This window comes from Astatotilapia calliptera, chromosome 6 (genome assembly GCF_964374335.1).
Source record: "Astatotilapia calliptera chromosome 6, fAstCal68.1, whole genome shotgun sequence".
In the NCBI taxonomy this organism is placed as follows: domain Eukaryota; kingdom Metazoa; phylum Chordata; class Actinopteri; order Cichliformes; family Cichlidae; genus Astatotilapia; species Astatotilapia calliptera.
Window position 1 is genome coordinate 1725695 of NC_137427.1, and position 11000 is coordinate 1736694.

Consider the following 11000-nt stretch of genomic DNA (forward strand, 5'->3'; position numbering starts at 1 on the left):
CAAATGTGTTAGGTCCCATGCTACAAGACTGTCAAAAAAAGGGTGGAGCAAAGTTTCTGCAGACTCTACCCATTGACACTAACTGGGTCATGGCATATACCAAATGTTTCAAGCAGGCTGACCCCCAAGCAGACGAGGTCAAAGCCCTCCGTGTTGCACTCTCCAGCAAGGTACCGGTGCATTTGAAACCAGGTGAGGTGTATACTTTGAAAGCCATCTGCCACACTAAACCTGGGAGCGATAAATTTCAGGCTCTTGTGTGTAGCTCGGAGGACACACCTACACCAGGGGGGTTTATCATCTATGACCAGATAGTTGATGTAAAACCTATGTCTCACTGTAAGTTTAAAGTTGCGGTCAAAAATGCCTCTCGGCGGGGCATCACACTGTATCCTGGAACAGCTATTGCTGAGTGCTCCCCCATTGATTGGGCGGTTCCTGTTGCACTCCCTGATCTGAACCCCCAGCCCGAAGATGCTCCTCTGCAGGCACAGTCCCTGCTAGCTTCTCATAGCGAGGACAGTAACCAATCTGCCGTGCTTCTTGGCCTTGATTTTGGGGACAGCCCGATATCACCACAATTCAAAGAGCACATACAGGCTAGAATTGTCAAAGAAGCATCAGATGCTTTCTCGAAACATGATCTTGACGTTGGTAGTGTGACGGGGGTCAGTCACCGCATTGAGTTAGAACCTCATGTCCCATTCAAAGAGCGGACAAGACGTGTTTCGCCCGCTGATTTCAATGATTTGAAAAGACACCTCCAAGACCTTTTGGCAACAGGCATTATAGAGGAGTCACATAGCCCCTATGCCTCTCCAGTAGTGCTTGTAAGGAAAAAGAATGGGGAACTGCGAATGGTTGTAGATTACCGGAGACTAAACAACCTCACCAAAAAGGACGCATACCCATTGCCTCGTATAGAGGAGACGTTCACTCTGCTCTCTGGTTCAAAATGGTTCACTGTTTTAGATCTCAAGAGCGGGTACTATCAACTTGAAGTTGAGCCATGTGATCGACCCAAGACAGCATTTACAACGCCGTTTGGAACATGGCAATTTCGGAGGATGCCTCAAGGCTTGACTAACTCCCCTGCCACGTTTCAACGGACAATGGAGAAAGTGATGGAGGGAATTAACCTCCAGGAGGTTGTTGCATTTCTAGATGACCTCATAATCTTCTCCAACTCACTGGAAGAGCATGAAGAGCGGGTGATGAAGGTCCTTAAGCGCATTGCTGAGTTTGGTCTGAAGTTATCCCCTTCTAAATGCAAGTTCTTCCAAACCTCCGTGAAATATCTGGGGCATGTAATATCTGCCCAGGGGATCCAGCCTGACCCAGACAAAATTACTGCTGTGAAAGACTGGCCATGCCCACAAACTGCCAAAGAGCTTCGGTCATTCCTAGGTTTCACGGGGTATTACAGGCGGTTTGTGAGGGATTATTCTTGCATTGTCAGGCCTCTCAATGACTTGTTAAAGGGAGAACTAGCCCCCAGGCATAAAGGCCAAAAACATTGGCCACGAACAAAGTCACCCTCACTTGGGGCAAAATGGACCCCTGCCTGCCAGGCTGCTTTTGACCTTATCGTTGAAAAACTGATTTCAGCACCTGTTCTGGCTTTCGCCAACTGGCAGCTCCCGTACGTAGTACACACAGATGCCAGTATGTCAGGCCTGGGAGCAGCGTTGTATCAGGTTCAAGACGGCCAGACTCGAGTAGTAGCTTATGCTAGTCGTGGCCTCTCCAAAAGCGAAAAGAATTACCCTGTACATAAATTAGAATTTCTCGCCCTCAAGTGGGCAGTAAGTGAGAAGTTCCATGATTATTTGTATGGGGCTAATTTCAAGGTGCTGACTGATAACAACCCTTTGACGTATGTGTTGACCAGTGCGAAGCTTGATGCTGCAAGTCACAGATGGCTTGCTTCTCTGTCGATTTACAACTTTGACATACACTACAAATCTGGCCAACATAACACTGATGCTGACGGGCTCTCTAGGAGGCCTCATGGACCCTCAGAGGAGGACGAGGAGTCCCTGGAGACAGACAGAAGAATCTCCAGCATGCTGGACTGTGCTAGTTTGTCCCCTGAGGAGTTTAAAGTTCTCGATGGGGAGGCAATGAGTACTGTGTGTAAGCGTCATAGTGTCAATGTCAACACGATCTTAGGTGAAGGCACACAGACAGTCGACACTGTAATCCCTGCCGTGGAAACACTCTTGTGCAATGACAGTGCGGTTCCTGATGACCTTGAGGATCCGGTCCCCCTACCTGGCCAGTCAGCCCTACCAGGAATGTCTATGGTGGACTGGTATCAGTTACAGAGAAATGACAGCTCTTTAGCCCGCATCATAGGCATTTTAGAGACTGGGGATGAGACTTTTGACAGAAAGTCTGAGGAACCTGAGGTGGTTCTGTTTTTTCGGGAGAAATCAAAGTTACTTCTAGTTGATGGGGTGCTATACCGTAGAGTTTTTGATCAAAAGGGGAAGGCCTTCCATCAACTTGTCATCCCTAATAGCCATCGAGAGAGAGCTTTCCAAGGTGTTCATGACGAGACAGGTCACATGGGTATTGAGAGAACCTTAGAACTGGCTAGAGCGAGGTTTTACTGGCCAAAAATGGCTAGCTACATTGAGAACAAGTGTAAAACATGTGAGAGGTGTGTGAAACGAAAGGCACGAGTGCAGAAAGCCTCTAAACTTGTCAACATCAAAGTCAGTGGTCCCCTCGAGTTAGTGTGCATAGATTTTCTGACAATAGAACCCGATTCGAGAGACACCAGGAACATCCTAGTACTAACTGATCATTTTACAAAATATGCACAGGCATATCCCACGAGAGATCAGACAGCGAAAACGGTGTCCACAGTGTTATGGGAGAACTTCATCAGTCACTACGGGTTTCCTCGCAGAATCCATAGTGATCAAGGTGCTTGTTTTGAATCTGAAATAGTGGCAGAGCTTTGTAAACTAGCAGGGATTACAAAGTCCCGTACGACACCCTACCATCCACGTGGAAATCCAGTGGAAAGATTCAACAGGACTCTGTTGGACCTCCTCGGAACTCTGGAGGATAAGAAAAAAGAGGAGTGGAGGAAGTATGTTCGCCCCCTTGTACATGCTTATAACTGTACAAAACATGACGCAACTGGAGAAGCGCCCTTCCTTCTGATGTTTGGTAGAGAGCCACGCCTTCCGATTGATCTCTGTTTTGGACATAGTCCACGTGGCCACAGTACCAGAACACATATTCAGTATGTACGAGAACTAAAGAGTAGGCTGAAGTATGCATACGACCTAGCCTCAAGAAATGCTGAGAAGAGACAATTGTTGAACAAAAGACGCTGGGATGCTAAGGTTACTGCCCTTCCATTGGAAGTGGGTGACAGAGTCCTGGTAAGGAATCTGAGCCTAAGAAAGAAACACAAAATCTCTGATAAGTGGGAGCCTATTGTGCACATCGTTGTTAAGCAGACGGATGAGTCTATCCCGGTTTATGTGATTAGGCCAGAGGATGCAGAGGGCAGAGAGCGAGTTCTGCATCGTGACATGCTTCTTCCCTGTGGGTTCCTACCGGTTAACCTGCAATGTGACAGTCAGGATGTGCTAACCAGTTCGGTTCAACCTCTCATGAGAGAGGATGCAGGGAGCAACACAGAAGAAACTCGGCTGGAGGAGGAGTTTGGGCAAGACGAGGAAATAAACTTTACATCCAGCCAATTTCCTGACAATGACTTGTTGGCGGATCAAAGGGATGTTCTGGGAGAACAGGAGGCGTCCCAGCCACAGTATCCTCTGAATCCTGGGGCACCTGAATTCATTGTAGATCTGACAGGATCGGAGACAGCAAACGATGAGGAGGTGCTCAGCCCAGCCCCAACATGTGGTAGGCCACAAAGGAGGAGAGTGCCACCGGCTTATCTCAGTGACTATCAGGTCGGCTACAAAGTCGATTGTAAGCATCACAGTTTCAATGTGCCGATGACACTTGCATTGCTCAATAACTTTTTCCTGTCATTACAACAACAGATTGCTGGGTTAGTGCAATCTCTGTCGGGTGATAGTGACGGGGACGTCACACTTTAAGCAGGGGTGGATGTAACCCAGTGTTAATTTGGTTATCTGATATTGTGTGATATTCAGTATATATGTATATACCTATATTGGGTGTTATAAAATGTTCTTCAATGATTTTGAGTTTTTTTTTTATTGCTATTGGTTTGCGGCTGCTTTACGACAGTCGACTGTGGTAGTACATCCTAGCGGGAGGGGCTATGAGCTCACGTGGCTTGTAGCTGTGCCAGAGAGCAAGCTGGGGTGAGCTAGCGGGGAATATCGCCTTCTGCAGTAGCCTTGAAAAGGACTATTGTTCGTTCTCCTGCCAGGTAAAAATCTGTTTCGTATGTATATTATACTATTCCATGTGTTATCATGTGTTTGCTATGATGTGATGTGTAGTAATGGTTATTAAGGTGCTAATCGCTAATCGAGGCTAAGCTAGCAAGCTCGACAATTAGCCGCCATGCTAAGCGGACGTTGGTAGCCAAGTTCGTATGTCACTATAGGGTTATGAGCTCACGTGGCTTGTAGCTGTGCCAGAGAGCAAGCTGGGGTGAGCTAGCGGGGAATATCGCCTTCTGCAGTAGCCTTGAAAAGGACTATTGTTCGTTCTCCTGCCAGACGCTTCGCTGCTGTGCTGCCTCGCTGCTGTGCTGCCTTACTACTGTGCTGCCTTACTGGTGCCATTAAAGGACAAGCGGCCGCCATCCCTTCATCCATCCGGACCTTGATTATTTGGACCGAAGTACTCACACACACGCCCGCACTCAGTGCCATACACTCTCTTTATTTTGCTGGCCAGCTAATACCATTTGTTTTTTTTTGTTTTGTTTTCATTCACAAAGACTATCCAAAGACATTTTGGTTATTGTCAAATAGACACTCTTTGATTACGGACTGAGGAGGTTGTGGTGTTACAACCCCAGGACTGAGAAAAAGGACTCTTTACATAATATATTCACTTGTCTCCTGGTTAGGAAAAGTGACTATTGATGGAAATATTTTTTTCTTCTTCTTGTCTTTGTTTAAATTGTATCCCAGAGAAGTTTTAAGTTGTTCAGGTTGAAACATTTGCACTTAAAGTCGGTTAAGTTTCCTTTGATATATCAGTGTCAAGCTGATGTTTAAGAGGGTATGTTAAGGACAGATGTGCTCCAGTCCATCAATCCTTTAAAGTGCTGGACACCGATGGTAAATTGCCATCAGACCCTAAATAAATTGTCCTCTGCTGTTATCCATATTGCTTCACTCATTCTTTGGTGAGTAGACGTATTGGTTACAGAAGCACAAAACAGAATTGAGGAAAGGTCAGAGGGAAGAGAAAAAAGAGCAAATTTCCTCTTCTGTTTTTACACTGTGGAAGCAAACGTGCCATTTTTAACAGCAGCTGTAAACAAAGATGGCAGCTGCTGCTCCAATAGAACCAGCCTGAGAAACTGGTTTAAAGAACAAACAAGGACATCCTGACTGGTTTCCTGCACGTGACAAACAGCTTTGCTGCTGATGTTCAGCCTCAGTAAGATTAATAAACGTCTCCGTGCTGACTGAAAGCTTCATCAGGCCTCAGTGCTCGACTACAAGCACTCGCTGTGGTCTCATCGATACAAATGATCCAAATAAAAGCGTCCACAGAGCTCTGTTTATTTCAAATGATAAATAAATATTGTTTATGATGCCTGTGATTATAAACATGTCCGAGTCGTGTCACCACGTCAGTGTGACGTCAGCGTGACGAAGCACAAAATATATTTGAAGTCATTTATTCTGAACAAATGCAGTTTGTGGTGGGGCGTGGTCTGCGGTGCCGTGCAGGGAGGGCGGACGCACCTGCACAGCATCCTTAATCACGCCCGCCTAGTTAAAAACACGGGGACTCAGGGGTTTGGGTGTGTTGTGGTGAGATGTAAATAAAGATGGCTCTGAATGATACGCCTTATTCTCGCCACACAGTTTAAAAACTGTTTCAATTAATTCAACAAATGTTCCTGTTTAAATATAGAATTCACATTAACACACACACACATACACACACACATACACACACACACACACAGTAATGCACTGCTCAGGGCTCACTCACAAATGCACAGCTGAAATCAAACCATCCAAATTACAAAAGAAACAAAGAAGAATTCATTTTGAAATAGTTGATAAAATGCACACAAATACACACAAATACCAGCAATAACCAGGAAAAGCAGTCGACATCCTCTGAGGCCTGCATGGTCCTGCAGCCTGCCTGCAGCCTGCACACAGACTTCAGTAAATGCGTTGCTGGACGACTCGTCCGTCTGAAACACAAACACATGTTGACCTCACAGATACAAAAGCAGTGGCTTATGTAAAAAGCGTGGCCCTCGTCTTTGGCCTGGCTGATCATTTTTCTCTGGGACAAAGTAGCTGCTGACGATGGAAGAGAGCAGCAAACAGGATGTGACAGGATGTGTCTGCTCTGGGAACAATGAATTAGCTGTACATACAACAGTGGCACTGGCAGAGTACCTGTAGCAGAAGCTGCAGCAGCATGCCTGCAGAGCTAAACCACATCATGTTTCCTGTTCTGTCAAATGTGGAACGAATGTGCCTCTAACAGAAGCTGCTGTGTGGCTACTCGGTCCGGTCTGGTGTGCCACAGCTCTGCAGAGCCACTGAAGACATCATCAGCTCTGCTTTCATTTCTGCAGCCACGACCACAGCGCACAGCGTTTGTCACGCAGTCTCTGGCTTTCGACCTTTCCACCTGTGGGACGCTGCTCACACTAGATGGAACAGTTCGCACACGTGCAGACCACACAGGTTCACGGCTGTGGAAAAAGCACACCTCCAGTCTTTTTGGAAAGTTGTTGAATTAAAGACGATGTTTGAGGCAGGAGCATCATTGCTCCTCCAGCACAGAGCAGTTTGATGCATCAGCCCACACAGTGTTATAAATATGGACTGTGCTTATTAGAGAAGCGTGCAGCGGTCAGGGCTAAACTCCCACTCAGACCCACCTGTACAACTTTCTATCTGAGCACACGTCCTCCAGTTTTCTGAGAACAGAAACATGATCTGTTTGTTAGAAATCAGTTATTGAAACAGGATGCAGATCAGAGATCTACAGAAATGTTTCGGCCTTTCCAAAAAGCTTTAAATCTACTTCAGATTCTAACACAGAAACTTGCTTCTTCCGACCACATGAAGACCTGTGACAGTGAGAAACCCTCTGTGAGGCGTCTGGCTCAGTTTCCTCTGTAGTGTTTCAGACTGAGAGCGAGCAGACCTGAGATTATGAAACAGTTCATGCTCCTCATCTTAGTGCACTGACCTTAAGTTCAGTTATTAATGCAGGTTTTTAAAGTGTCTGTTGTGCCTCTGTGCAGACTTCAGCTGGTGTTTGACTTGGACGTGACAGTCAAACTATAAATTATGCAAATTCATTGGAAAAGCAGCAGCTGCTCTTCATAACGGCTGAAACAGTCAATAAAAGAAGAGGAACTGATGGGTCCTTACATCCTGCTGAAGATCAGTGAGCACACTCTTCATCAGCTTTTATTGTTTGGACCAAAACATCGAACATGTGACGCACAAAAAACAAAGGAACGCAAAACAAACAACATGATGTCATTTTAAACAGACTGGTTCATATAGCACTCAAAGCGCTTTATACACTTGTGCATTCACCCAAGCACATTTGTGCTTTCTAAGACACACACACACACACTGTGCATCCGAGAGTGATTTGGGGTTAGTATCTTGCCCAAGGATATTTGGCATATCGAACCACCAACCTTTCTTCACATTTCTTCACATTTCACTGACACACAGAGGAACTCTGCTTCTCTTCCCTCTGAATTCATCGTCTCATTTTTCTGTTAATCTGCACAGAAGCAGTGAAACAAACAGACACAAATATTTAAACTTGGTGTTTATAGGAGAGTTTTTGGGGAGATTTGTTTTGCAGAAGCTCGCTGTGGAAAAAACAGGACATGGAAGAAAGATCAACGTGTCCTGATGTTTTAAAACAAGAAAAGGAGGAAACTGAGATTCTGGTTCCTCCCAGTCTCCTGACAAACAGCAGCAGGGACAGTTTCATACATTTCATACTTTTGTGCATATTTGAGGATGAAAAGCTTCCAGCTCTCTCTCTCTTTGTGAGAATCAGATTACATTTACTGGCTGAGAAACACATTCAAACATTTAAGTTATAATCGTATAGGAGTCAGTGTAACTTACAGGTTTGGAGGAAGTTTAGTATATTTTTGTATCTCAGTAGACGTTTAGTGTCTGCTGAAAAAATGCTCTCATTCATCCTCAGGTTACACCCATGCTTACAAAAAAATTCCCCAATGCCGTCGTCTCATTGCAGCTGTCTCACGTCACCTGATCTCATCAGATTTCACTGAGAACAATACCTTTTGTATTTAAGCCCGATGTGTCTGCAGGGTCACAGCGAGCAGACGAAAAGACCAAAACACGAAACCTGTTCATTCATTCATCGTTTCCACCTCCACGTGTGAAGGTTTCAGATAAATGTTTGGAGGATTTTTGAGTTTAAACACTGAAGCTGTCAAAGGGCAGCTGCAGGTAGAAGATGGTGTGGATGTAGTGATGGAGAACAGAGGTAACTGGTGAGGGCGGAGCTGGGTTTGTGAAACAGGGCCTGAAGTTAAAACTGGTCAGAGCTGAATAAACTCCTCAGCTGAAGGTGACCTGAGAACACGATAAAGCGTATTTACACACGTCGTTAGTGAAATACTGCAGAGGGGGAAGCATAAAACACACGCGCGACAGATGGTTAACAAGGTGAAGCCACGCCCCCTACACAGACAAAGGCAGACAGGTGCTTTCATCCTGACACCTTCATGTGAACTGTGTCAAAGAGGAAGAAGGATCCACTGTTAGCGTGTTCACATCCAACCCTGCACTCGGTTCCTGTCCTCGTTATCTCAGGGCTCTTGTTTGCACACTTTGTCTGTTTTCATGTTTCACAAAGAAGATAAACGAGCTGAAGTCAAGATAATAACATGACTTTAGCTCTGACTGCATCAGACTGAGCGGCGACAGCTGCTGTTGTTCGTGGTGATGAAGTCAAACCATAAAAAGAACAAAGACTCCACCTGATGCATGTGGATGAGTCTGTGTTGTCGTGACAACATTAAGCTTGTTGTCAGAGCAGCCTGATCTCACAGAGCTGTGGGGGTTTCACAGCAGGCTGCTGCTCTCTCATTTGCATAAAGTTTGCATAAACCAAATGTGTCCCGCCTGCTTTGGCTGAAAGGTTGAAGTCTGATTACTGAACACAGCTGCTGCCCAGAGCTGAAACATGAAGCCAACAACAAGACACAAAGACTGCATGCCATCGTTTATATACAGTCTCAGTGTCACAGACAAAGGGCCAGACATTTGGAAGCTCATTGGACTGGAAGCTGTAGCTCCTCCTCTTTTACATGGAGATGGAAAAGCACCTGGAGAGGGCGTGGAACCATCTCAGGCCACAAAGATCAAAACTCCCTGCCTGTGGGGGATGGGACTCGCTTCTTTAACAGGTGTGATTCATCCAGGATGAGTCTCCAGCATCGACCGCAGACACACCCACCCCCACATCACACCTCCTCCACATGGTCCCTGCTCCCCAACCACAGCATCCAGCACACATGTCACGGTCCTGCGTTGGTGACCCAGTGTTTGGATTTTGCATCATTATTATTATTGATCTGATCTGTTTTGTATTCTTGCTCTTCGGTTCTTCAGTCTGTGATTTTTAGCTCTGAGGTTTAGTTCTGTCTTCATGTTTATTTTCTTGTCCACAGCCGGTCGTGTCTCATGTCGCAGTTTGTTACTCCTGTCTCTGTTCCCTTTGTTCAGTATCAATCGGTGCCTCTGTCGTGTGTTTCCTGTTTTACTTTGACAGTCTGTTTCCTGTGTGCGGTGCGGCTGGTTTTGCTTCCCCTTGTCTTGTTAGCTCTAATTACCACCTGTTCCCCATCCTCTCGTTATGCTGTCTGTGTGTTTAAGTCCTGTGTTTCTCTCTGTCAGCGTTGTGCTGTCATCACTGCTGCGTTATGATCGGTTTCCAGTTCGCTGCTCATTGTTTAGCTTCCCCAGTCCAACTCCAGGCCTCGAGGGCCGGTGTCCTGCAGGTTTTAGATCTCACCCTGGGTCAGCACACCTGAATCACATGACTTCATTACCAGACCTTTGGAGAACTTCAAGACATGCTGAGGAGGTAATTTAGACATTTAAATCAGTTGTGTTGGATCAAGGACACATCTAAACCTGCAGGACACCGGCCCTCGAGGCCTGGAGTTGGAGTTTCTTGTTTTGTTTCCTTGTATTCATGCAGAGTTTCTCCAACAATAAAAGCTGCACTTTAAGTTTAACTTCCTGTTTCTGAGTCCTGCATTTTGGGTCCTTCATCCTGCCTGACCAAGCAGCTTTCCCACTCGTGGGACTGATAGACGTTTATCTTATCTTATAAACTGACAGCAGCTGTTAGAGCAGGATGCAATGCAGACAGGTGAGTCAGACGGGTGAAGGGAGATTCCAGAGGCTGGGATATATAAAAAAAAAAAAAGAAGTGAGTAAGACTGAATCAGTACATGAGTTGAAAGATCATCATCATCACCAAACTGATTTATTTCAGTGGTTTTAACTCACACCTTTAATTTCACACTTTTGTCCACAGTTCAAACTCCTCATCACTGCCTCTGTGACGCAGTGGGACCTCCAGGCCTCGAGGGCCGGTGTCCTGCAGATCTCACCCTGGGTCAACACACCTGAGTCACATGATTAGCTCATCACCAGGCCTCTGGAGAACTTCACGACATGTTGAGGAGGACATTTGAATAAGCTGTGTTGGATCAAGGACACATCTGCAGGACACCGGCCCTCCGACCCTGCTCTATGAACTCACAGTGCGCCCCCTTGTGTTCAGTGAGAGAAGGCCAGCTGGTG

The 11000-nt window shown here is 45.9% G+C and overlaps 1 protein-coding gene across 1 annotated transcript; it reads left to right on the forward strand.

Moving 5' to 3' along the window:
- Positions 1 to 53: 53 nt before the first annotated feature.
- LOC145429156 (retrovirus-related Pol polyprotein from transposon opus) lies at positions 54 to 4091 on the forward strand. Its single transcript, XM_080302200.1, has one exon. The coding sequence runs from the start codon at positions 90 to 92 to the stop codon at positions 4089 to 4091; it is 4002 nt and encodes a 1333-aa protein (XP_080158326.1). The 5' UTR covers positions 54 to 89.
- Positions 4092 to 11000: the final 6909 nt, after the last annotated feature.

Coding starts and splice junctions, on each gene's coding strand:
- LOC145429156 (XM_080302200.1), top strand. CDS start 90: ATGGCATATACCAAATGTTTCAAGCAGGCTGACCCCCAAGCAGACGAG.